The sequence below is a fragment of the Carettochelys insculpta genome, chromosome 29, assembly GCF_033958435.1.
Source record: "Carettochelys insculpta isolate YL-2023 chromosome 29, ASM3395843v1, whole genome shotgun sequence".
Classification (NCBI taxonomy): domain Eukaryota; kingdom Metazoa; phylum Chordata; order Testudines; family Carettochelyidae; genus Carettochelys; species Carettochelys insculpta.
The window spans coordinates 811,078-837,407 of NC_134165.1; the positions used below are offsets into that span (position 1 = coordinate 811,078).

The 26,330-nt window shown below is 56.7% G+C and overlaps 1 protein-coding gene across 5 annotated transcripts in view; it reads right to left on the minus strand.

The window, feature by feature from the left end:
• DNMT1 (DNA methyltransferase 1) overlaps positions 1-26,330 on the minus strand; it is a 56,980-nt gene that overhangs the window by 4,455 nt on the left and 26,195 nt on the right. For 3 of the 5 annotated variants that reach the window (XM_074979627.1, XM_074979629.1, XM_074979625.1), the window contains exons 2-26: positions 25,674-25,716; positions 23,660-23,767; positions 22,734-22,992; positions 21,649-21,721; positions 20,765-20,852; positions 20,593-20,633; positions 18,700-18,751; positions 18,223-18,306; positions 18,032-18,141; positions 17,630-17,748; positions 17,067-17,159; positions 16,496-16,647; positions 15,725-15,912; positions 14,870-15,059; positions 13,606-13,703; positions 11,229-11,376; positions 10,198-10,313; positions 8,717-8,918; positions 8,162-8,295; positions 7,357-7,530; positions 5,409-5,630; positions 3,691-3,883; positions 2,948-3,038; positions 1,501-1,629; positions 499-781 (exon numbers count right to left, since the gene is read on the minus strand). In XM_074979627.1, the coding sequence (XP_074835728.1) occupies positions 499-781; positions 1,501-1,629; positions 2,948-3,038; positions 3,691-3,883; positions 5,409-5,630; positions 7,357-7,530; positions 8,162-8,295; positions 8,717-8,918; positions 10,198-10,313; positions 11,229-11,376; positions 13,606-13,703; positions 14,870-15,059; positions 15,725-15,912; positions 16,496-16,647; positions 17,067-17,159; positions 17,630-17,748; positions 18,032-18,141; positions 18,223-18,306; positions 18,700-18,751; positions 20,593-20,633; positions 20,765-20,852; positions 21,649-21,721; positions 22,734-22,818 (3,065 nt within the window). In that variant the 5' untranslated portion in view covers positions 22,819-22,992; positions 23,660-23,767; positions 25,674-25,716. Of the gene's footprint in view, positions 1-498; positions 782-1,500; positions 1,630-2,947; positions 3,039-3,690; positions 3,884-5,408; positions 5,631-7,356; positions 7,531-8,161; positions 8,296-8,716; positions 8,919-10,197; positions 10,314-11,228; positions 11,377-13,605; positions 13,704-14,869; positions 15,060-15,724; positions 15,913-16,495; positions 16,648-17,066; positions 17,160-17,629; positions 17,749-18,031; positions 18,142-18,222; positions 18,307-18,699; positions 18,752-20,592; positions 20,634-20,764; positions 20,853-21,648; positions 21,722-22,733; positions 22,993-23,659; positions 23,768-25,673; positions 25,717-26,330 lie in introns of those variants that run through there. The other 2 variants (XM_074979626.1, XM_074979628.1) reach the window with 2 other exon arrangements.

Genomic DNA, 26,330 nt, shown 5'->3' on the forward strand with positions numbered 1-26,330 from the left:
CCAGGGGGTCACAGCCCAACTTTTCCTTGCCAAGCTGGCCCTGCTGGGCTCCAGGCAGACCCAACCCCCAGCTCTGCCACCGCTGACCCAGCTGCATCCCCCCGCAGTGGAGTGGGCTGGAGCCAGAAGGCACACAGGGATGGCTAACGCTGCCTCAGGCTGGCAGGGCCAGTCAGGGCCAGTCTCCCCAGGTGTGGTCCCTCCCTTCCTGCCCCACTGACGGCTGCGTGGCCACAGGGAGAGCCACCAGCAGCTCCTCCCACTCTGGGGGCAGTTCAGTGCTTCGGGCAGCAGGCTAAGAGTCCTCCACTGTGGTGCCTCAGTTTCCCAGGTAAGTCCGGCCCTTACGCTGAGGTCAGAGCCTGCCCTCTTTGCCAGCCCCGCCCAGCAGGGGCCACGAGTCCCAGAGAATCCTATGCGTGGAGAGAGGTCTCCAGAACCCCAGCAGCCACTGCAGCAACCAGCGAGCCCTGCAGGCAGACAGGCCTGGCCCCTCACCTGAGGAAGGAGACCACCAGGGAGTTCTTGAACTTGGAGTAGGTGCGGGAGTTGAAGCGGTTCATGCCACTGAAGCCCTGGCAGGGTGGGCCGCCACAAAGCATCTCCACGTCCCCCTTCTGCGGCAGCTTCTGGCCCAGCGAGTTGGTCTTCTCACCAGCCATGACCAGCTTCAGCAGCACGTTGCAGTCCTCCGTGAACACCGTGGTGCCCGGGTTATTGAGCCGGAAGGCCTGTGCGGCCGGCTCCCACATCTCAATGGCCCACAGAGTCTCCGAGATCCCTGGCAATGGAGGGGAGCAGAGGACGTCAAGCTCAGCGGACTCCCATGGCAGGCCCCTCACTGTAACCCCTAGCCCAGCACCGCCGCTTTCTGGCAGCGCGGGCACTGGGGGCCCAGAGGGGGGTTCCCTAGTGAGCGGAGCTGTGGGACACCGAGATTCTATGTCCACCTCTGTCACCAGCCCTTTTGCACCCCAAGAGCCTTTGCTGTGTGTTAACCAGGCACCCATCCACACAGGCGTCTGAGCAGAGCCCAGCGCAGAAGCACCAGCTTCCATCTGAGGCTGGACCCCAGCTGTGGAATGCCGCAGCCTGCATGCCAGAGGGTTGCATCCCCCCCAGGGTGGTCTTGAGTGGCAAGGAGCAGCAGGCTTGGGGGGAGCAGCTCCAATCCATGATCCGGCTGCCCCACCCCCTCCAGGTGCAGCATGCTCTGCCAGGCTCTCCAGGTACCCAGGAACCCTACACAGTGGCCCTCTGGTTGCCACAAGGACAAACCTTAGGACCACACATTGCACTTTCAAACAAGGGACCACCAGCCTGCGACGGCCAAGGAACTGGGGCCCGCCAGACCCCAGCGCGGCTGGGGCCTTTAGGTGCAACTGCGCTAGATATAATTCACCCCGCCCAGAGATACGAGGCTGAAGGATGTCCGTCCGCACCCCCTCACCCGCCCCGAGCCCTGGCTCTGCCCTGCAGCAGCTCTCCCACCCCCCTTGCCTGCTTGGTGGAACCCTTCCGACAGGCCCCCGCAGCCGGAGAACACATCCAGGGTGCGCAGCTTGGGCGCCTTCACCTCGGCAACCTCCTGCCTGCTCTGCTCCGAGGCTGAGACTGACTTCCCTTTGCCTGCACAGAGAGAGGAGATGCTGCTTCACAGATTCATAGATCAGGGCTGGAAAGGATCTCATGAGGTCATCAAGTCTGACTCCCTGACCAAAGCAGGATCAACCCCCACTAAATCATCCCAGCCAGGTCTTGGTCAACCCGGGACTTAAAAACCTCTAGAGATGGAGATTCCACCACCTCTCTAGGCAACGCACTCCAGTGCTTCACCACCCGCCTGGGGAAGTAGTTTTTCCTAGTATCCAACCTACTCCTCTCCCTTTGCAACTTGAGACCATTGCTCCTTGTTCTGCCATCTGACACCGAGAACAGTTTCTCACCCTCCTCTTTAGAGCTCCCCTTCAGGAAGTTGAAGGCTGCTATTAAATCACCCCTCAGCCTTCTCTTCTGCAAACTAAACAAGCCCAAATCCCTCAGCCTCTCCTCATAGGTCTTGTGCTCCAGCCCCTTGATCATTTTTGTTGCCCTTTGCTGAACCTGCTCCAGCAAATCCACATCCTTTTTATACTGAGGGGCCCAAAACTGGACATACTATTCCAGATGTGGCTTCACCTGTGCTGAATAGAGGGGAACAACCACTTCTCTAGATCCACTCAAAATGCTCCTCCTAATCATGGAGTCAGTCATAGAGGGGGTGTGGAAGAGGGAGGACAGGCTGAAGAAGCGGCTTTTCAAATGGGCAAGCTGACAGCCAGCCAGCACTGAAAGGCCATTTGTGCTTCTGAATCACCCAGGCTGGCTTGCCGGGCGATTTCCATCTCCCAAATCACCGTCGGAAGCCTCTGCAGTGCTGGAACCCACTCCTCCAGCAAACGTCTCCACCCTGCCGCCATTCAGCTGCCCACTGTCCCCACCCCCAGCCAGGAACCTGCCACGCTCTGCCCCCTGGCATGGGCCTGTCACACAGCCGCAGGGCAGACAACACACACAGGCAATGTAAAACGGCAAGTGCCAGCACGCCAGCTTGGGCAGGTTCATGGCTGATCTCCTGGGGCAGACAGAACCTCTGCCCTGAGTCTGTGTAGCCCCAGCCATGGCCAGGGTGCCTCGCACAGGAGCCCACTCACAGCACTTGGCAGGGGTTACAGTTTCGCTGTGCTGTCCCTTTAAAACGTTGCAGCTGAGACACCTGCACCCTGTGGGGACGTGAGCGTTCGCTCCAAGCAGCGCTGCTGGCACTGGCCCGTGTGTTTGGCAGATTTCACAGCAGTCTACCACTGTGTCTTGATCTGTGAAACCCCAGCCAGGCTGCAGGATCAAATGAAGCAGAAGCAGCTACCAAAAGGCTGCACCAGCCAGAAGCCGTGAGAGCAAGGCCTACCTTTGCCCTTCCCTTTCCCTTTCCCTTTCGCTCCGGCTCTGCGGGCGTGGTTCGGGGGGTCTTCGAAGCTCTTGGATTTTGCATGGTAAGCCTGCAAAGAGAGGGGCTGAAAGAGCTGGCACTGGGCTGTGGAGGGAGGCTCCGTGCACAGCTGGCGTCTGGGAACTGAGGGATGCTGGCTCCAGAGGGCAGACACAGAACCCGTCAACCCCCTTTGTCAACTGAAATGTCTAAAGATGGCGGTCACGAGCTTCCACGTGATCCTGCAAACTGATGGGTCCTTATCTGCACAGCAAAGCAACCCGCAATATGTTTCCAGTGGCCCTCGGAGAGAGCTCTCATGCTGCTCACTGGAGCCCCGACAATGGCCCCCACACCTCACTGGCCTGCTCCAGATGAGGGGCTGTGTCTCCTCCAAACAGCTTGGCAAACTCCAGCAGCTCAGTCTGTGGCGAGGGTCTCTTGACAAGTGCCCACCCCCTGGTTTTACAGAACAAGGCTACCAGGGCAGGGCAGGGCAGGGCAGGGCAGGGCAGGGCAGCCAGAGATGGTTCTACCCAAGACTCGGGGCCCCGCATGCACTCACCAGACTTGCAACAAAGGTTCTGGAGCACCAGCCCCAGGACGGATACGGGCATTTTACAACATGCAAGTCAGTTCCAGAAATGCCTCGTGTCAACTACTCGGTCAGCTGCAAACCCCACCCAACTCCCTGCAGCAAAGCTGCCCCCCCAGCTGCTCACCTCGAGGAAGTAGAACCTGTCAGAGCCGCTGGCCGAATAGTCCTGAATGCACTCCGTCAGGTCCTCGCCGTACTCCACCGTGCAGCGGCCCTGCACCGCCTTGAAGTCCAGCATCACCTCCTCATCACTCCAGTACAGCAGGTTGATGTCTGAGTGGTAACTCGCTTTCACCGACCTGTGGGTGTTCTCGGGCCTGCAGCAGACAGGTCACATTTCCTAAGGCCAGTGCTTAGGGAGGGGTGGGGGGGACTGGGAGACGGACTGCATGTCACAGCCATGCTCCCCCGCACACTGCCGTGTTGGGTAAAGTTGGGCCCCTCGAATAAGTGGCTCAGGAGTGTTCACCCAGATCTCTCCCAAGCCGTTAGCTAGCGCTGCAGGGGACCATTAGATCTCTTCTGATAAATAAGGCAGCTGCTTTATCATCGAAGCAGGACATCCACAGGGGTGGAGCAGCTCTTGATGGATGACCTAGAGGAGGGTTAACCTTGAGCTAACCTTGTTATCCCCAGCCTTGCTCTGGCTTATTTATATCTGGCCCTGCACATTTCCATGACCAGCATCTGATGAAGTGAGTCTGTGCTCATGAAAGCTCATGCTCAAAGCTTTTCTGTTACTCTATAAGGTGCCACAGGAACCTTCGTTGCTGTTACAGATCCAGAGTAACACGACTACCCCCTCTGATACTAGAGCAGGGTTGGCAACCTGCGGCTCCAGAGCCCCTGGCAGCTCCAAGCACTGCTGCTGCTGACTCCATGTGCGGCTCTGCAGGCTGCCGCCGCTTGAACAATGCCCACAGTTAAACAGGGATGTAGTCATTCAGTTTTAATGGCGGCAGCCCTGGAACCACTGAGCAGTCAGGTGCAGTGGGGCAGGGGGAGCTGGCAGGACAGGGAGCCATCTGTGTGCTCCACATGGGGAAGTCAGCTGCAGGGGAGCTGGGAGGAGGGGCGTCCCAGCCTGCCCCTGCCAGAACCACACAGGCATGCTGAGGAGGTGGCCGCAGGGGGAGCAGTGACAGCCCGTACAGCTCACGGATGGGGTGGAGGGTCTGGGAGCTGAGGCAGGTACAGCCTAGGGACAGGGGTAACAACTTCCCAACTGGTACAAATCACTGTGTGTGGCTGTTCTTAAAAGAGGGGTGACAAAGCCCAGTCTGACGTTGCGTATGAAGGACGCTCTCATATTCACATGCACTGAGGCTCTGGAAGGATTGATTTTGTAACTCAATTTGAAAAAAACTGGCCCTTCTCGCTATTTCAGTTACAGACCCCTGATTAGGGCTGGGAGGAACCCTAGGAACAGTGCAGAGCCCGGACAGAAATCTGAGTGACGCACAGGTCAGCGTGCATCGATGCTGGAAGCGCACATCCCACCGCAGACACACACCTCCTGGCTTTCCTGGCACTAGCATGGTTAAAACTGCAGCGTAGCACAGGCAGTGGTTCGGGCTGGCCACGGAGTACATTCCCCAGAGGGTTTGGACTCCAGCAGCTGACCTGAGCTGCCGCCTGCACAGCAAGCAATCTGTCCTGGCTGCAGTGCAGACAGACCTTTGTTACCTCCAGGAGGGATAGAGCCAGACCCCAGGGAGAGTTCGCCTAGCTACACAGCAGGCTGGCTTTGGCCTGGCACAAGGCGGAGAAGGCACGTACCAGTGCTGCTCCTCCCAGACAGGACCTGCCAGAGTCAGAGAGCCCAGACCGGGCAATGCTCACCTGTAGAATTTGTAGACACGCAGCTTGATGTCAGCTTCGTTGGGCTTGCCATTGCTGCGAATGTTGCAGAAGATCTCCTTGATGCGGCCCACTCGGTAGGGCTCGGGGGCATCCTGGTTGCTGCCCTTGATGTACTCAGAGTACTTGCGGTAGTGCTCTGGGTACAGCTCCTCATCCACAGCATCCTTCCTGGGGCGCTTGGCTGGGCTGGCCAGCTTCAGGCTGGAGTGGGGGAGAGCACAGCAGGAGGTCAGAGGTGCTAACGCCAAATCCCGGGCTGTCCACCGACCCACCCTTCAGAAGACGATGCTGTGCGCCTCTGCCCCCATAAAGCGCTCCTGGCCTGGCGCGACTCAGCTTTCTCCACCACGGCATGAAGCAGAGCACCTGCCTGTAGCAGGGCAGTACAGGACCCGGGGGGTCTCCTCTCCTGTGTGCAGAGCCCAGGAGACTGCAAGGTCATGTCAAAGCCCAGGGACTGCTGGGATGTGTGTCTCCTGAAACAAACCCTCGATCGCCGCAATTGCCACAGAAAACTGCCCAGCCCAGGGCCTGTCTCTGACCAGCTGCTTCAGGGGAAAGTGCAAGACTTTGAGTCACGTAGGCTGTAAGCACTTGGGGGCTGGGACTGCTGGGGGGCTGTTCAGATCGGGGGGTGGGACAACACTCAAAGTTTGGGAAGTGGTCAAGGGCCGCACTCCTCCTCATAGTAGCTGGAGGGGGTGTGAGGTCTGGCACGGAGGGTGGGTGCAGAAGGAACTTGAGAGGGGGTATGGGGCTCAGGTGAAGGAGGGGCAGGGAGTTGGGGTGTGGGAAGGGCTGAGGTGCCAGGAGCAGACTCCGTCTGGGAAATGCTAATCTGAGGCTGCTCCCAGCCAGCAGCCCAGTGGGACTCTCGGGCATGCTCCCTCTGCACACACACACAGCCCAGACAGCTCCCATTGGCTGGAAAACAGCCAATGGGAGGTTCAAGGTTGTGCAGGAACAAGGCAGCATGTAAAACCCCCCTACGCCTGGGGGCAGGGGCACAGAGAGCACATGGTCCCTGCAACCAGCCACTTGGAGTGGCATGCAGGGAGCTTAACCGAAGCGCCTGGTGGTGGCCACATCCAGCCTGCAGAGCGCATTTTGCTCTCTCTGGTATAGAACATGGCACAATGGGCCCTGCTCCACACTGGGCTCCCAGGTGCCACCAACACACACAGACACCCTCCCATAAGCAACAGCGATGTGACACTCAGACCAAGGGCTCTTCTCGTGGTCATCAAGCCAGTGCTGCTGCTCCCCAGGCGAAGGCTGATACACATCTCTACAAATTTCCTCCTCTGCTACAGACCAGCTGCCTGCCAGTAAATTCCAGAGCCAGGCTGTGCCAGTTTCAGCCAAACCAGCCACGTGTCCAGCTAGCTACATCCTCCCCTGCCCCTCCCCAAACCTTATTCCAGCTCACCCAGCAGCAGCCAGACAGGGGCTGTATAGCCAGAAACCACCTGAAGCAGCTCTTGAGTTTCCCCAAGAGAAAGTTAAGAAGTCACCTAAACCTAACCTGAAATAGAACAGCTCAGGGCTCCTTGGCCTAGCACAAGGGTTAGAATGAGACCCAGTGGCTGGAGGTGGAATCCAGAGAGAGGTCAGACTAGAACTAAGGGGCAGATTTTTAACAGGAAGGCGATTAGCCCTGGGAACAGCTTGCCGAAGAACACGGTGGACTCTCCATCCCGAGAGCGCACCCACTCTAGCCCAAACTGTGGGAGCCACTCTGGCCAGGGCACGAGGTCGGACCACATGCTCATCATGGTCTTAAAAATGCAGGCGTCCACTCACAACTGCTTTGTTTGGCACGTGACTTACAGGCAAAGCAAGGCCTGATGGCTCTCTGTTAAGGGAAGGGCTGAAGAGACAGCCATGGGTGCTACCACCAGCCCATGCCCACCAGGCCAGAACCCACCCGAAGGAGAAGGCCTCAGGCAGGAGAAAGACGCCATCTCCTATGCGATACTGCACCCCGTTCTTCATCGCCATGCCATAGAACATCTTCCCGTCCATCTCCTCTTGGGGCTCCAGGACTCTGAGGATCTCCTTCTGCCTCACCTCCTCCAAGCGGGCGCAGCTCATACAGAACCTGGGGGAAGCAGAGGGCTTGGAGCAGGAGGCAAAAGGCAGCTGGAGGGTGAGCAAACGTAGCTCAGGGCTCGGCCCAGGGCAGGGATACCAATGGGGCCTGTAAACCGCCTTTTCGTTGGCCCCCAAGCGTCCGGTGGTGGGGTCTGCCTCCATCACAGGCATCACACCAGCCCCCGGGGAAGCTGATCTCTGCAAGCCCCACACCACACCTGCCAGTGGTTTTCACCCATACCCTCCTGCAGCGAGAGGAGGGGAGTTGATCAGCACTCCTGTTTGAGCCAAGACAGGCTGAAAACACTACCAGATAGCACTCTTACGGAGCATCTGAGCCAACGGTGTGCTTTCCGTAAGCCCCAAGTGATGGTCTGGGACTCTGGCCAGGCTGCCAAGCTGAGGAAACCAGTACCAGCTGTCTGATCCTGTTGTTTTGAAGCCACTTATTATAATGCTCCAGCCCAGATTCACTCCCCCTGTGCAAACCTGGCCAGGGTGGGCAATATGCGCCTGGCAGGGAAGCAAGCAGAACACACCGAACATGGGGCCTAAGCTCGTTGGAGAAGCCCTGTCACAGCTGGATGAGCCAAGCACAGCTTCAGACGCTCCTGCAAGTGGCCAGCCCCTATACTCACTTGTACTTGTTGTCCTCTGAGGGCTGGATCTTGGGAGGCGACTCAAACCTGGCATACTCTTGATCGTACCACATCTGGTAGAAATAGGTTCTGCCGTCATCTTCTACCATCTTGATCTCCATGTCCAGCCCACCCTAGAGGGGGAAGAATTCTCAGGTTCAAGGCCAGAGAACAAGCAGCTGGCAGGACCCCACTGTCGGACACACGACTGTCACGTGTCCATGGTCCTTGATCGATGGCAGTGTCACCTGTGGGGAGAAGAAGGAACCTCTGTGCCCCCTCAAACCTCTCCCAAGGCTGTCACACGGAGGGGGGCCGTCCAGGACACCTGGATTCTGCTCCATCTCTGCGGCTCACCTGCTGGGTGCTGTTCAGCAAGACGACTCCTCTGTCTGTGCCTGTTTCCCCCCACCCATTACACTGCCAGCTCCTCCAAGCAGGGACCACCATGCATACAGCTGGGCCCTGATCCTCCCACCAGTCCTGGGGCCTGCTCTCCCACCAGACTACCCTTGTTATATACAGGATCTCTCTGCAGGGCTGGCAGCCACTCACCTCGAGGGCCCAGTTCTCCGAGGGAGGCTTGTAGACGACGTTCACTTTGCCGTGGATGTAGGACAACTGCATGTCTTCACACTCGTCCACCAGAAAGAGCTCCAGCGAGTCCGAGGTCTTGCCCAGCACTGTGTCAATGCCCTGGCAGAACCAGTGGGCATGGAACATTTGCCCGCTGCTGTCTTCCCACAGCGCAGTGACTCTGCAAGGGGAGGGCTCCTGGGTTAGCACCGATCGCCCCAGGCATCTGAGCCACAGAGGCTTTCCTGTCACCAGACAGGCCTGAGCTGCAATGGGGCTAAAGAAACCCCAGGCAGAGGAGACCCCGAGGAGAACTCTGGACTGGGACTCCGGAGATCTGGGTTCTCTTCCCAACTTTGTCCCTACCTGCTGGGTGACCATGGGCAAGTCATAGAACCACAGGGCTGGAAGAGACCTCAGGAAGTTAGCAAGTCCAACCCTCTGCTCAAAGCAGGGCCGATCCCAACTAAATCATCCCCACCAGGGCTTCGTCAAGCCTGGACTTAAAGACCTTGAGGGAAGGAGCTGCCACCACCTTCCTCAGTAACCCGTTCCAGAGCTTCACCACCCTCCTAGGGAAATAGTCCACAGTCTGTATTTTGCTGCTCTCCTGTCTTCCTTTGCTTGGGATCCTGGACTCTGTCATCTCATGGTCACTGCTGCCCAAGTTGCAGCCCACGTCTACCTCCCCTGCCAATTCCTCCCTGTCTCTAAGCAGCAGGTCGAGCTGAGCATGGTCTTGGTTGGTTCAGTCAGCACTTGCACCACAAAGTTGTCCCCAGATTCTCCTAAAACTTCCTTGATTGTCTGTGCGTGGCTGTGTTGGTCTCCCAACAGATGTCCAAGTGAGCAAAGTTCCCCATGAGAACTAGCGCCTGTGATCCGGAAGCTTCTCTTAGGTGTCTGAAGAAATCCTCACCTGCCTCCTCCAGCTGCTCTGCTGGTCTATATCAGACTGCGACCACCATGACGTCACCCTTGTTGCTCTCACCCCTAGACTTAATCCAGAAGCTCTCAGGCTTTTCTCCCTTTTCCTGCTGGAGCTCTGAGCAGTCACACTGCCCTCTGACATACAGTGCATCTCCTCCACCTTTCCTCCCCGGCTGTCCTTCCTGCGCAGCTGATGCCCTTCCATGACAAGAGGCGACAGACACTTCTGTGTGCAGGAGGGTTCCGGGTCTCCCCTCCCAGCCATCTGTCCTGTGCACTTCAACCAAGCGCTGTGTGGAAGGCCCCCCACCATGTACATGTACATGCAGATCCCGGCATGTGGGGGTGGGGATGGGGTGGCTGTGCTAGCCAGGGGCCTCCAGAACCTACTGTCACACCAAGCAGTAACAGCAGACAGAGCCCCACTCACAGAGACATTGCCACAGGAAACGCCCATGCGCCCTGCCCCCACCCTTCCCAGAATCCTCCCGCACATGGACGCGCGCATGCTCGCCCCGACCACTACAAACCTGGCGAGGTACAGAGGCTTCGAGGGTTCGTCCGGACTGACGGAAACACAGTCCCCTACCTCTAGTGTCTCCGAATCGATGCACACCTTCTGGTAATAGTCTTTCTTCCCATCGCGCTGCCAACAAAAGCTGCATGTTAAAACTGGCCCACATCCATCACACAGCACAACACCAGAGACCCTTCCCTGCCCTCCCTGCTAGCCAGCATCCGGAGCCCGCAGGGCAGTGTGTTACCGGACCTTCTCCAGGGCCTGGGTCTGCGCAGCCCCAGCTGCAGAGCCCCAGCCCTCCGGCTCCGGCTCCAGCGCCAGCAGCTCCTGCTTTGAGCTGCAGTGCCCTAGCTCAATCCCTGGCATGCTGGCCCAGAGGCAGTCACACCCATGCTGGAGGGAGGAGGAGGGCAGCTTCCATGACCCCGCCGCTCTGGGTAGCCTCAAGCAGCTCCCCCGGTGGGGCTGAAGAAGCCAGGAACGCCGCCCCTCTGTTCCCAGACACAGTGCTTCTCGCCGTCCCCGGTGGGTGCCCCACACATGAGAACTCAGCCATGGCCCAGCCTGCAAACAACCTGATGGAGGTGGTGACAACTGCAGCGCGACGCGAGGTTGTACCCAGGCCTCGGGGAGCAAGGGAAGGGTCAGATCTGGGGTTACCCAGCAACAGACCTACAAGTGCCCCCTCAAGTCTGCTCCCAGTGCAGCCTACTGGCAAAGTAAACATGCCAGAGGAGACCGAAGAGGCCCAGCTGAAAGCCAGGTCCCCTTGCACAGAGAAGAGCCATTAGACCCAAGCCTTGCAGGGCTGCACGCTCCCTGAGCAATTGGCAACAGCAACTGCCCTCTCATGGCTCACTCCAGCAGGGCAGGCTGCAGGCAGGGGAAGTGAAGGCTGTCAGCAATGTGTCGACGGCCCAGGGATGGGACACCAGCAGAAATCCTGCAGCTGGCTCTGCCAGCCAGATCCCTCACACCAATTCCAGGCAACACACCCTTCCCGCTGGTGTACCACGCGCTTGGTCGCTCCTCTGGCTCTACCTTGATGGGCTCCCCCACCCAGGAAATCCGGCTTTTATTCTGCTTCTTCTTCCGCCCCTGCAGCATCTTCTTGGGTGATGGCATTTCAGGAATGTTATCGTCCACCTCCTCATCTTCATCGGCTTCTCGGACTGCCAGATTGGGGCACCTGGGCCAGGAGTGACAGTCAGCACCCCGGTAATAGACAGACCCCCTCCGTCAAGCACCCGCTCCATCCCGACTACCTGCCAGGGCAGGGCCAGCCTTTCAGCAGGCTCCAGCCCAACCCAAGGCTCATGTGGGACATGTGGCAGCAGCCCACACGCTGAGACACTAGCTATTATTCCCAGCTACAGCCCACCCTGAACTCTTCCTACGCAGTTCTGCTACATCCTCCACGCTCACCCCCTTGGCAGACAGGTGATCCCATCCCTGCCTCACCCAGCCCTTTGCCAGCTCTGTAGTGGAAGGGGAGGGAATTTCACCCAGGCTCCATAAATACATCGCTAATAGCATCTGACTTTATACACCAAGCTCAACATGTCCCGTATGTCCCCACCATGAGCTCTCCTTGGGACAGCAGCCAGTTCACGGAATGAGAGCACATGGGAGTGTCTAATGAAGCATCTCGACCTGCACTGGGAACACTCTCACAGCGCCAAGCAAAACCCTGGTGTGTTAGGGCAGGAAGCTGATCCCGTGGCAGGCTATGCCATCGCTGCCTTGCACTGCCCTCTGACACAGCCGGAGCCAGCCCTGCTGGAGATGGGGTGCCAGACTAGAATCATAAAAACACTAGAACGGGAAGGGACCTTGAGAGGTCATCAAGTCCAGTCCCTGCCCTCACAGCAGGACCAGGCACCATCTAGACCATCCCTGACCGGTGTCCGTCTGACCTGCTCTTACATCTCTCCAGTGATGGAGTTTCCACAACCTCCCCAAGCAATTTATTCCAGTGCTTAACCACTCTGACAGGTAGGAAGTTTAATCCTACGTCCAACCTACACCTCCCTTGCTGCAGTTTAAGCCCATTGGTTCTTGTCCTGTCCTCCAAGGCCAAGGAGAACAAGTTTTCTCCCTACTCCTCGTAACCCTCTTTTAGGTACTTGAAAACCGTTATTGTGTCCCCTCTAACTCTTCTCTTTTCCAAGGCAAACAAGCCCAGTTCTTTCAGCCGTCCCTCAGAGCTCACGTTCTCTAGAGCTTTAACCGTTCTTGTTGCTCTTCTCTGAACCTTCTCCAGTTTCTCCACATCTTTGTTGAAACATGGTGCCCAGAACTGGACACAATACTCCAACTGAGGCCTAATGAGCGCTGAGTAGAGCAGAATGACTTCTCGTGTCTTGCTCTCAACACTCCTGTTCATACATCCCAGAATCATGTTTGCTTTTTTTTGCAACAGCATCTCACTGTTGACTCATATTTAGCTTGTTGTCCACTATGACCCCTAAGTCCCTTTCCACAGTACTCCTTCCTAGACAGTTGCTTCCCATTCTATATGTATGAAGCTGACTGTTTCTTCCTAAGTGGAGTACTTTGCATTTGTCCTTATTAAACTTCATCCTGTTTACCTCAGACCGTTTCTCCAGTTTGTGCAGATCATTCTGAATTATGAGCCTGTCCTTCAAAGGAGTTGCAACCCCTCCCAGCTTGGTGGTATCTGTGAACTTAATAAGTGTACTCTCTATGCCATTGTCTAAATCATTGAAGATATTGAATAGAACTGGTCTCAAAACAGATCCCTATGGAACCCCACTTGTTATGCCTTTCCAGTGTGACTGCGAACCATTAGTAACTACTCTCTCTGAGAACTGTTATCCAGCCAGTGATGTAACCACCTCATAGTGGCCTCATCTAAGTTGTATTTGCCCAGTTTATGGATAAGAAAATCATGCAAGACTGTATCAAATGCCATATTAAAATCTAGGTACATGTACCACATCCACCGTTTCTCCCTTATCCACAGGCTCGTCATCCTGTCAAAGAAAGCTATCAGTTTGGTCTGGCATGATTTGTTCTTTACAAATCCATACTGGCTGTTACCAATCACCTTATTTTCTTCCAGATGTTTGCAGATGAATTCCTTAATTACTTGCTCCATTATCTTTCCCAGTGCTGAAGTTAAACTGACTGGTCTGTAGTTCCCTGGGTTGTTCTTTTTTCCCTTTTTATAGATGGAAACTATGTTTGCCTTTCCCAAACGTACCTGGGCTCCCCTGGGATCCCTGGCTAGTAATGCCATGTCTGTAAGACACCGATGTGCTGTCCGAAACCACTGACTTCCTGAACAGGAATGCCCACTCCCCCAGGTGTAAAGAAATCCCCTTGCTGGTCTCCAAGCCCCAACAGCCTGGCTCTGCGCTGCTCCCCAGTACTCAGCTGCCTTCAGGACAGTTACCTCCTCTGCAGGCAGGCTTGCTTGCTCCGGCCACTGCCCCCAAACTTCACCATGTTCTGGCAGGCTTTGCACTTGCCACACTCGGGCTGCTGACAAACCTGCAGGGGGAGCAGAAAGAGGAGGCTGAGCAGCTGGGAACAGTGGAGGAGCCACGGGAGTAACTCACCTCTCAGGATGTGGGCTACATGAGAGGAACCCAGAGCTCAGCTCCATCAGGGCTTGGTCCTGGCCACAGCCAACAGGGGACACAGGGTGTGAGCACAGCCCGTGGAAAGACTCACGCTGGCTTTAGTCCAAGGCAATTTCCCCACATTAGACATTCACAGGAAGGGGACGTGTCCTGCTTCATTTGCTTCAGGAACTGGTCCTACCAAGGACAGGTAACTCCACACACATATCCGCCCCACGCCGGTCCTACCAGGGACAGGTAACGCCACACCCCCCATGCCGGTCTTACCAGGGACAGATAACGCCACACACACATCCCCCCCCGCACCCCACCACCAGTCCTACCAGGGACAGGTACCTCCACCCACACACACACACACATATCCCGGTCCTATCAGGGACAGGAAACTCCACACCCCCCCACGCTGGTCCTACCAGGGACAGGAAACTCCACACTCCCCAGGCCAGTCCTCCCAGGGACTGGTAACTTCACACACACATCTCCCGCCACGCCGGTCCTACCAAGGACAGGAAACTCCACACCCCCCATGCCGGTCCTACCAGGGACAGGTAATGCCACACTCCCATGCACTAGATAATCCCTGGATTCTACTTTGCTACTCCAGTCACCTGAGGAACTGGTTTTACCCACAACAGCTCACAACCTAATCCAGTGTTAGTCTCTAAGGCGCTCCTGATTTGGGACCGACTAGAAGCGGCCATGGAACTGAGCAGGAAAGCTGCAGGTCCCTCCCCCATGGAGCCGCTCTGGCCAAAGAGAAACCTGGGAAGAACACTGCCTGGCCCTCTCGGCGTGAAGTGGAGGACGCCCTGTTCCTTCCCCCAGAACAGGCTCACCTTGGTGTGCAGCCGCTCTCCAGACTGCAGGGAAACACATGCCTTGCTCAGGAGGATGCACCCCAACAGAACTCTGAGTACGTGGCCTCTCCCCACAGGGACCCCAGCCAGCCACAGCCAACAGGCCAGTGGAGGCCAGCTAGCCTTACCCGTTTCCCAGCCCTCTCCTGGGAGCTGGGCTGGCCCAGCCCCCAGCCTAGCTCAGATGCAGCTCAGCTGTGGCCCAGCCCCTGCTCACCTCACAGACGCCGCAGCGCCGGCGCTTCAGGACGTTCTCCTTGTCGTCCTCTCGCTCATTCTTCTCGATCTGCTCCGAGAAGAAGGTGTCGAAAATCAGGTACACCAGTTTAGTGGTGGTGGCCTTGGTGGGCCCTTTGTCCTTGTCGATCTTGGTGGGGTGGCGAATGGCCTGCCTCCGCGCCGCTCGCCTGGAACACAGACGCTCAGCAGCTGCCTGGTGCTGCGGAAGCCAAGCCGATGGCTTTTCCCCTGTCCCCGGAGAGCAGGGCAGAGCACTTCTGGCTCCGTGAGACAGCATGGACCGCTCTGCTCACCACCACTGCTACCCCGGCCTGCCAGCCACAGCATGCGGGCATGAGACACACTTCAGAACCTCGGAACACACTGTGTGAACGGCCAGCTGGGCAGCAAACGTGTCCAACGCGCCCCACATCCCACGCTGACACATGCGGACCGGAGGCCCAGAAGCATGGGGCGCACTCACGGTTGCACAGGGAGCCTGCAGCAGGGCTAGGAACAAACCCCAGGTCCTCTGGATCCAACCCAGTGTTTAACCACTAGGCCACCCGGCCCCTAGGCCACAAGGCGAAGGGGATTTCCTTCGTGCCAGCCTTGCTGGATAAGAAACTGAGTACAGGGGCATTCCTCATTTCTAGCCAAGCTCCGTCGTGCCTCTTGCCCCGAGCTGGCCAGCAGACTCCCCAGTGTCTGTCCACACAGGGAGAGCACCTGCTATAAGGCAGGGGGTGAATGCACAGAGCAGGCCTAGGGCGCATTGCCTGTACAAGCCCACACCCCAGCTGGTTCCAGAAGGGGACAAGCAGGAGGAGCCCTTGTCCTCCCACCAGCCCACCTCTTCCCCAGGGTGACCCCAGCCAGTTTGATCAGGTCTCTCATGCAGGGCGTGATGAGCACGGGTGGCTCATCGCTGTCTCCGGCCTCGTCGTAGCTCTCCACCTGCTCCACCACGAACTGGGCGTGCCGCAGCAGAGAGTCCTCTGTGAAGCGGTTGAAGTTCAGCCCTGCGGGTGGCACTGTTGTCTGGGAAGATGCAGCAGAGGGTCACAGGACAGCCAGCCTGCAGCACGGCCGTCCTATACAACCTGGCACATTCCACTCAAAGCAGCCAGCATCTGGGGGGCCCTGGGTGCAGAAGACAGGCTGGGCCCCAAAGAGGTCAGCCCCTCACTCACTCTGGGAGACTGAGCGTCACCGTTGTGGAGTGCAGCTGATGCTACATCGCACGCATGAGGCCCTGGGGATGCGTCGGGGCACAAGAGTTCAGAGGCACATAGGCCACTGGTTCCCCTATCATGACTCATCCAGCAACCCCCGAGCCAAACACCCTTCTGTCCAGCAGCACGGCCATGACCAGGGTCCCTCTAACTTTTTCCGCCCATGGGTGGAATACGTTTTGTTCTGTGCACCCGGGCGTGAGAGTATGTGCACCACCCATAGAAACATGCTCTGCTAATCAGCAGGCAGCACCTGAATCACTGCTGGGGGCTGCCCAAGCATTCAGCTTACAGGGAACATTGCCCACGATCTACTGGCACCGTCCATGAAGCACAAGGGCACTGGGAACCCAGTGGTGAGACCCAAGGACAGACACACGACGCCTCACCTGGATCTTGTTCAGCAAGTCCTCGTAGCTGACGTCAGGGTTATTCTGCAGGAATTCCACCACAATTTTACTCATGTAGATCTTCTCCTGCATTAAGGCAAAGATGGGTGCATACTCCTCGCTGGGATCCATGAGGATGTAATCTGCAAAGGCTGGAGCAGGGAGAGACGGCCAGATATGTGACTGCAGCAGCGTTAGGGACAGCCAAAAGGCCCAAAGCAGTAACGGGCGCGTGCTGGGAAAAGCATGACGGAGCCTCAGGAACAGAGCCCTGCTGGTCCCCCCGGCACATGCACGCACCAGCTCGAGAGCAGCTTAGCTCATTAGCTCCAGCCCAGTCCTAATGTGTGCCATCCAAAGGGCCTTCAGCAAGAGTTTCAAACCCACGGGGTTGCTGGACAAGCCCACAGGAAATTAGCGTTTGTGGCTTGTGTACTTAGAGCGGAGCGCCCGGCACCAGCCATCAGCCTGTCTGGCACCGAGTGCCTCAGTTCCCACCCCCAGCCCACAGAGTTAGAGTAACCCTGTGGTCCCTCCAGCCCCACTAAGTACCCCTGACCCACAGACCTACCTGTGGTGAAACCGATTAAGGCTCGTTCTCCTCCGTCGAAGCCAGTGATCCACCACGCATTTATGGGACCCAACTTCTTGGCTCTCACGCCACCTGAGAAGGATGCGAGACACATGCTCACGCTCCTGGGAGTGCACCACAGGAGTCCTGCTGCTGCCACCACCACCCCAGGGCCAGCAGCTCCATTAACCTACGCTGTGCAGCCACAGGCGAGCAACAGGGCTGGCTCAGAATGGGGGCACCTTGCACATGCTGAAGTCCTCCAGAGAACTGGGCTCTCACAACAGCTTCTCAGCCGCTTGCCACTAACAGGCGGCTGTGGAACCGCAGTTTACAATCCGTGCTGCACAGCACCCCTCCCCATGCAAGCAAGGGTGGAATTACTTCCCGATGTATGCTGCAGCAGTAACCACAGCTCCCCACGGCAGCCATGAGCACAGAGCAATCCTTGCCCTGCCTCAGATCCATGCAGGGCCCGAAGAGCAGGTTTCCCAGCTTTCCAACTGAGAAAGGCCCAGGACATCAGACAGGTCTGCCCCAGTGCAGCACAGAGAGGCGCTTACCATCCAGGCAAGGATTGTCATCATAGATAGGCTTCACAGCCCCACTGAAGTACAGCTCGATGTTTCTCTCTATGAGGCCAGTGTCGAACGGGCACAGATGACCCTTCTTGTCATAGACGCTAGGCAAGAGAGGAGAAGGGCCGTGTCCCCATCACACAGTGTTCAACACCTCCCGGGTGTTACACAGATTAAACATCCTCCGGGCAACCCATGCAGCCACTCGCCACCCTTGACTGACAGAGGGCGTGCCCACAAGCCCAACTCCAGCCCTCGTGTGGGAAAGCAGCCTAAGCCTCACCCCGTCGTGCAGGAGACGGCCACCCTGCAGTCAGACCTGCCCCAAGGAATGCAAACACAGATGGTGCAGCTTGCAGGCAGCCTCTCCCTGGCTGCAGGCCTTACCTGAAGGAGGTCACTTTGTGCTGGGGCAGATCCTCGTAACTTTCAAACCCATCTTCGTTGGCATCAAAAATGGACAGGCGCTCATCCGTCAGCATCTCCGGCTCCTCCAGCTGAAAGAGAGAGGGACACGTTGTGCCTCTGCACCCCCCCAGCACGGCCACACCTTCCCACACCGCCAGCCTTCTGCATACCGCATTGTCAGGGTCCCCCTGGAAGAACTTCAGGTCGGGGTCATCCAGGTATTGTCGGCATTCCACACACTTGGGAGGAGTGGTCTGCAAAGGAGACCATGTGAGACCTCAGGAGACTGTCCCAGTAACAGCCTCAGCCCCCTGTAAATGTCACTACACATTCCCACACTGATGGCCAGTCCTGTATCTGCCAGGAACCCAGAGTAGCCAAACGAGCCACGAGCACCTGGCACGCTGTCCAGGACCAGCCAGGCACGGCCTGGGGAAAGACTCGCTGCACTCACTGTGCAACACTGCCCCCCCATTACACTGCATCCATGCGGCTAATGTTGTACCAGAAGATCGCACCAAACTGTGAACAACGTGCGTGCTGCAGAGTATTTTTTCTTGACTGCGCACCCCCCACAGCGGCTGGAAAGCTGACACCAGCACTTGGACAGTGCCCAAGCTCTGCCAAGAGCAGGAAACAACACTCACTTTAGCAGGTGGCACTATTTTCACCTGAGTCGCTTCCTCCTTTACCTCAGACCTGGGCACAAACACATGAAGACATGGAATGAAGGGACAGGGCAAGAAAGCCAACCAAGACTGTTCCACCACCCACCTGCTCAGTGCTCTTGGCTGCTGGAGAGACCCCCAAGGCAAGCAAATGATTCTTTTCTGATGCCCCAAAAAGTCAGCACCCCCTTGTCACCTACATGGCTCTGTTCTGCAGGAAGGCACTTCAAATCCCAACTGCTCCCAGACTCCATATGCCAGCTCTCACCACAGGCCACACTCATTCTCACCTGTGCGAAGGGGCATCAGACGTACTGCCAAGAGGGTTTTGGGGGCGGTATGAATTGCTCTCAGGGTTTTTACTCACTGTTCAGTTCACCAAGCTTTCCTGCTGGGCTTTTCCAAGCAGGGAAAGGGACTCACATGCCCAGCCATGAGAACATAAAACTTTCCTAAGCACCTAAGCGATTCTGGAGCCAAGGCCTCTCACCACACACTTGCTCTGTCCTGGTACAACTACGTCAGCTGGAGTGTGAGGGGTTTAAGCCACCTAGTTATTTAGTGTGGCTGCAGTTCTAACAGGAAGTTAATCCAGTATTGGGCAGGGTGTGACTTTACAGCGAAGTAGCTCTCCAAGTGTACGCTCTTATGCCAGAACAAAGTCACCTTTCTCTGGTTTAGCTTAATTCCACTTGCAAAGCAGACTAAACTGGAGAAAGGATGCTTATTCTGAATGGCCAGCCACACAGAGGCCGTGTCTACACTAGCCCCAAACTTCGAAATGGCCATTTCGAAGTTTACTAATGAAGCGCTGAAATGCATATTCAGTGCTTCATTAGCATGCGGGCGGCCGCGGCACTTCAAAATTGACGCACCTCGCCGCTGCACGTCTCATCCCGACGGGGCTCCTTTTCGAAAGGGCCCCGCCTACTTTGAAGTCCCCTTATTCCCATCAGTGCGTCGGGACGAGACACGCAGCGGCGAGGCACGTCAATTTCAAAGTGCCACGGCCGCCCGCATGCTAATGAAGCGCTGAATATGCATTTCAGCGCTTCATTAGTAAACTTCGAAATGGCCATTTGCGTGGCCATTTCGAAGTTTGGGGCTCGTGTAGATGTAGCCAGAGAGATGTTCTGGTTTGTTCCCAAGCACAGACAAGTGTAAACTAACCCCGTATGAGGAAAGTTATGCCGGGGTCCTGCATTCACACTCAGGGTGTGGGCTGCACTGTTGTGACTATACGAGCAGCGTTAACAATAAGCATCCCTAGGCTCTTCTCAAGTGCTTTTCATTAGCACATCTCACAGCGCTTCACAGCTCACCCCCACTACTCTCGGGACATAGTTAAAGGAAACTGAGGTACAGGGAAGTACTACTTTTGTGTGCAGACAAGCCCAAAGCTCCACTGACTCAGCTCTCAGGGCACCTAGCAGTGTTGAAATGTTATTGGGAGGCCCTGGCTGAAAGCTCTGCCTTTGCAGCCAGAGAGGAGCTGGAAGCACAGAAAAGGAATTCACAGAACCAGACCCTCTCAGTCAGCCCTGGTTTCAGACATGTTACGAATGAGTGAGCTACATGAGCAGCCTTTTTCTTTCGGACACAAACTTGCTTCCATTTCTCTCACACAGTTTCTGCCTGCCCCGGTTTACGGTGAGGTCTGATGTGGACAGGAAAACTCAGCTAGAAATCTTGTGAATTTTTTGTTTTGTTTTTTGCCAAAACAAAACTCACAGCAAACTTCTGCCTGGACAGACACACACATGTGCACACTTGGTTGTAGGACTGGGAGGGACCTCAAGAGGTCATCTAGTCCATACCCACACAAGTCAGAACATTCAAACACCTGATTGAAAAAATATTAGCTGCTCTTACCCTTCTTTGGTTTCAATTTTAATTCTTTTTTCATCTTGCTCCTTGAAGTAGAGGTGAAAGAAAGAAATGCATGTAAGTGCTCAACAGCTTCACAAACTAAGCATGGCGGAGTGGTCCTTAACAGCCTAATGAGACACCTAAGAATTTGTTTTCAAACATGCATTGGACATACCTTCTCTTCCACCTCCTCTTCCTCCTTCTCTGAACTCATTTCTTGCCTCACTTCTCCATTCACCTCGTCTGATTTGCGTTTGTTGGATCTAACGAGGAAAGCCAACAACACAGCTCAGTTCTCTGAAAGGCACAAACTCCTATCCCAAGGTGGCTATGGAACAACAGAGCAAACCAGCACCATCTGCCTCAAGGCTGTGAGTGCAGCTTCACTGGGCTCTGTAAGCACTGCCAACAGCAGCAGCTGCTGTCACAAAACTGGTCACAGAACTAGCTAAGCTGTTCTGATCCACTGCTTGCATTAATGGTTTGCATTTTAGCACTATCCGAGGTCAGGGCCCCATACACACAGGTGAGACAGACCTGGCTGAAACAGACAAGGAGTGGGAGGGGAAAAGTGTCTTGCCAAGGTCATAAGGCAGGTCAGTGGCGGAGTCAGAACAGAAGCCAGCTCTGCAGAGTCCCAGTCCAGAGACCTGCCCACACCACATCTCTGCCCTTCACAGGGACCACCAGCTCTCTTCTCCCCTAATAATTGTAACTAAATCAAGCTAATACATTCATCACCTGATATTTCTGTTGTCCCAGGCCCGCCCCAGGACCGCCAGGTGTTGGGTCCCACACGCAAGGTGTATTAGAGGCTTGCCTACCACAGAATAGGGACCCCATGCTAAGAGACCAAACAGATTCACAAGTGGAGGTACCACTTTGTGAGCATTCTCCTGCTGTGCAAGTAAGAGGCCAATGAGACTCAGGGACCTGCAAGCATTCGGGTCCACGTGCCCCCTGGGAACTAATGAACTGCTAGAAAAACAAACTGCTAAGAGATTATAAAAACATGTCCTGCCCATAACGTGTACTGGGGGGGACATAAAGTGTACTGACCCTTTGGAAAAGAGAGCAAGGATGGTTGGCTGCCGCCCTGAGCTCCGAGTAACCCTCGAACTGGCTGGGGATTCTGTTAGAAGAAAACCAGCTCTCATTACTGTTGAGGGAGACAAACCATTGTCACTTGAGGCTAGAGAAAAGCCCATGCGCCACACCCTTCCGGTGCACATCTCCTCCAGGAGGGCCTCATCATCTTTTACTCCATTCTCGCCTGTGGTCCATCCACCTTTGCACTCCCCACCCACTTCACTCCCATGCAGATTACAACAGCCTTGAGGGTGGTCAAGCTCACACTCCACTTCCTCTGGCCCACAGGGTGGACAAACTAACCACAGGGCAGAACACTCTAGCCCTGCACCCAATCTGCCCCCTATTTTGGCACCTCGGCAGAGGGCAGCTCCACACCAGCCACAGAGGATCCTCTGCACAGGGGATCCCCAGAGGTCTGCTTTCCCTGCTCTGAAGCCAAAGCAGTATACAATGGCCTCAGCATGGCTGAGAACTTGGTCCTCAGGAATACCTAGTGTTAGACCACACGCACTCAAGCCTTCCCCTGTGCCAAGGTGGAGAGACAAGGCCAGGCCCCCTTCCTTCTGACACACCAAAACTACGCCCCAGCTCAGAGTGAGCAGAGCTGAGCGCTGCAGGGCAGCCTGCCTCTGGCCCCGGGAGTCGGACACACTGTGCTGTATTAGGGCCCAGCCAATTGTGGGAGATTGCTCACTGCAGCCAAGGAGAAACCCAGTCCCACCTTGCCTGGCGAGGCATTTACCGCCAAGCGTGCCGTTCAACTAGCCGGAGGAAGAGCTCCCAGGGTGCAGCCTCTAGCCTCCCCCAGGAACCCCAAAGGGGAGTTCCCTTTGCCAGGCCCCTCCCTGTGCAGCAGGGGGCTGTTCCTGCTCAGGTGTGGCAGGGAGGAGCGCTGGAGGCGGGGAGGGGGCTGGCCCAACCTCCACCAAGGACTTGGGAGGGTTCAGCCGGCAGGGCAGGGCAGGGCTGACTCAGCCAACGCGCCCGCCAAGGCAAGACTAGAGAGGACAGGCAAGCCCTGCCTAGGCTTCCCGGCAGCCCATGACTCCTACTCTCTGTGCTGGAATGGCTCCTCCTGCCTTTGCGGGTTTTCGACCCGGCTGCCTGTGATGACGAAGATGACGACGCTTCCTCCATCTCCACAGCATCATCCTCTCCCCCCTCGCAGCCCGCTCGCGCCACATCCTCGTCACTGCCATCGGCGCCGCTCTCTGAGCACCCATTGGCTCTCCGGCCGAGCACTGGGGCCTCGCCGTTTTCCACAGACAGCTCTTTGCTGAGCAAGGCTTTCACTCTGGCCAGGTACCCCTCCTACAGGAGCAAGGCCCAGTCACACCACAGGGCTACCACAGACCATCCCGGGCCCCTTCGGTCCTCCCCGGGAAAAACACAGCACCCGCCCCCACACACCCAGGGTCCCACAACCACGCTGGCCACAGGCCGAGCCCTTCCCATGCTCAAGGGGCAGCAGGCTTCCAAGTTCAGGCAAACGGGGCCCTTCACACCCCTCGTCGCTCTGTTATTTCAGGCTGCCTGCAGACTCAGGCAGGTGTCAGTTCTGCAGGTTGACGCTGGGCCAGCTGATTTCAGTTAGGCTGAGCTCCACAGAACACGGCTGTGGCCAAGCTTCCCACGATCCCATCAAACTGTTTTCACAGCCACCAGTCCTGGCTCTCAGTGTTCTGTGCTTAGTTAGCTCTCCTGTATCCCTAAATGTCTTCTAAGAGCCCAGTGAGTAGTGGGAGTGCTGGTAATGTGTTCGGCACTGGTCAGCTCCCAAGGGTGCTGGACTAGAGAGGTTCAACCCGTACCTGGTTCACACCTTCTGGCTTCTCCACCTTTTTTAATGTGAACTCCGAAATTCAGAGCCCATCATTTGGCTGCAGGAGCTCAGAGTGCCCATGCCCTGGTTCCCCCCTTGCCCAGCCAGCTGGCCCACATGTGTGCACGAGGGGGAGAAGCTGGACTCTCACCCTACCTCTGACAGCTCCTCTCGGTGCAGCTTGGTCTCCAGGTCACTAAGCTGATTCTGGGCATCTGCTTGTAGGAAGCCATGGACCAGACTCAGCTTCTCTTTCACACACTCCTGAGGAGACAAGGAGCTGCTGTGTTACAGGCAATAAGCGAGCACCTGGCTCCCCCCCACTCACCCTCTGCCTTCTGGGCACACGTAGTACTGATGTGTCCGTATGTGCAGTGAAAGAGAACGAGCCAGCATCTTGCTGGGGCTTCCTTACTGCCTCATGCAGGGAGACGCTGCTTTGCCAGGGCAGAAGAGAGCAGCTGTGCTATTTCACAGCAATACTGCCAGTGGGGCTAGGCTGGGCCAGCGCAGGGCCCTGCCACCCCATCTCCAGCAGAGGCCAGAACTAGCTGTGTTGGAAGACAATGTGTGAAGCCCTCGGTGGGAGGATGTTCCGTCCTCACCCCAGCAGCCAGAGGTCCCAGCCGAGGCCCAGAGCCAGCAGCAGTTGTGGCCCTTCCAGAACCCTGCCTTATGGCAATAATAGGCAACTGCTTGGCATTTATGGCTGCAGTATCCCCAGTGAGGGGTAGTTCTCAAGGGCAGGCTCCAGCCACAACCCGCAGTCACCCCCTCACTGAACTCACCCTGACCGAGGGCCAGACAGCCCTTGGCGGAGCCGCTGAGAGCTTCGCACACTAGGGGGCATCAGCTGGCTGCGGGTGAAGGTTGTCTCCAGCCTTCTCTTCCCTTATGCCGGAGATCTAGAAGCCCAGTTTGGGGCAAGTCTCCATGGAAACGGACTGAGCCCATAAACACAGGGCCACGACCTCCCTGCAGGGATCTCACCAGCACGGAGGCTCCCTACTCAGACTCCAGAGCCCACCCCCGCCAGGGCGCAGTACAGACCGATCTTCAGAAGGGGCAAGCAGCACATCTGGGGTGGGCAGGGCACTGGCCCAAGACTCAGGACACCTGGGGATCGAGTCCTAGTCCTGCTGGGTGACCCTGAGCAAGCCACTTCCCCTCCCAGGCCTCACCCATTCAGACAGAGCTCTGTAGGGTGGGAGACTTTGCAGGGACGGGCCTGGAGCCCAGATCTGAGAGGAGGGGGCACCCAGCACCACCCGGCACCCATGCTGCATACACGACCACCCATACCCTCTGGGGATGGGGGCTGCAGAAAGAGCCTCCCTCACTGTCTTGACTGGTCCAGGGGAGGTCCAGCAAGTGTCCATGCAGTGAGGACCCCACTGCCCCCCCACCCACCGGCTGTAGTGACAGAGCTGCATTGTGCCTCACTCTTGGACTCTGGGCCCAGGCCCTGACTTTGGGGAAGGATGGATTCTGATGCCAGCTTTGCCCCCAGGTCTGGGGCTTGAACTCTGACCCTGGCTTTTCTCCTCACTCTGGCTTTGTTCCCACATCCTGCCATCAGTAACAGGTCCCTGACTCTGGCCCAACCTCTGGCCACCACTCCAAGCTCTGGTCCCACATCTGACCTGTGATGCCAGTCCCGGGTCTCTGGGACCAGCCCTGATCACTCTGTCTCTTGCCTTGTCTGAGCTGCACCAGGCACGAAGGGCCCTGACCTGAGTCAGCCTGCGGCTGCTCACGTAACATTGACAATGCAGCCGAGGCCCCTGAAGCCGCCATGCCATACCAATGAATCACTGTCCTCAGCCAGACTCAGAACGGACGTGACTCTTGGCCAAGCATGCAGGAGGCAGCTCACAACAAAGTCACTCCTCAAATGAGCCCTGTTTGGCAGGCCTGACGAAGACACATGGGCAAATGAAGGAGACCAGGAAGACCTTCCAAAATACCCACTAGAGGGCTGCAGAACAGGAGTGCTGCTGTGGAGGGGCCCACAGGAGACAAGCACTGGAACAGAAGCCATTTGTGCACAGGCCCAACAGCCCTTTTAACTGAAGTAACAACTCCAGAGTCCATCTGCGGGTGGATGTCCCTGGGAAGGCGTCAGTCAGCGAGAAACGATCACATGCCAATGACCAAAAGAGAGCCCTACCTTCTCACTCAGCCCATCTTCATCCTTCTCCAAATCCTGGAGCCTGCAAGAGAATTGGGACTCGTTAGAGCCTCTTTCCCCACCTGAGACGTAACTGCGCTGCCATGTTTCCTTTGCAACCCCAACTAGAAGCGGGGCAGGGTTGGGGCACTTAAGGGGATTTCTACGACCTCCCGCTGCAGAGAGGAGTGGCAAAGCCTCTGGCAGGGAGGGCAGTGGCAATGCAAGTATGAGTGCAACTGACAGCAGTGTAGGGATGGTTTTCAAAAGCCACACAGTGACTTCAGGGCTGACATTCCCTTTCCAAAGGCGACCTGGGAGCCAGGGTCTCTCGGGAAGTGGTCAGAACTCTTAAGTAACACGAAGAGTCTAAGCAGCATTTGAGATGCTTTTCCTGCAAAGGAGCAAAGCGTCCGTGTACTCTAGGGCTTGGCCTGCAGTGCCTAACTTCCCTTGGCTTCTATGCCAAACAGAAAGATCCCGTCAGCTGCCCACGGGAAGGCAGGTAAAGGCGGGTTGAGCACCCGGGATGCTCACTCATCTCCCTCTCCTTTCAGATATGCAGCAGACCAGATTCCAAGCAGCAAGGACAAGGGATACTCTTCGCTGCCACCTGGCTAACTCTCACATCTCCAACACCCTGTCTGCACGCTCAAG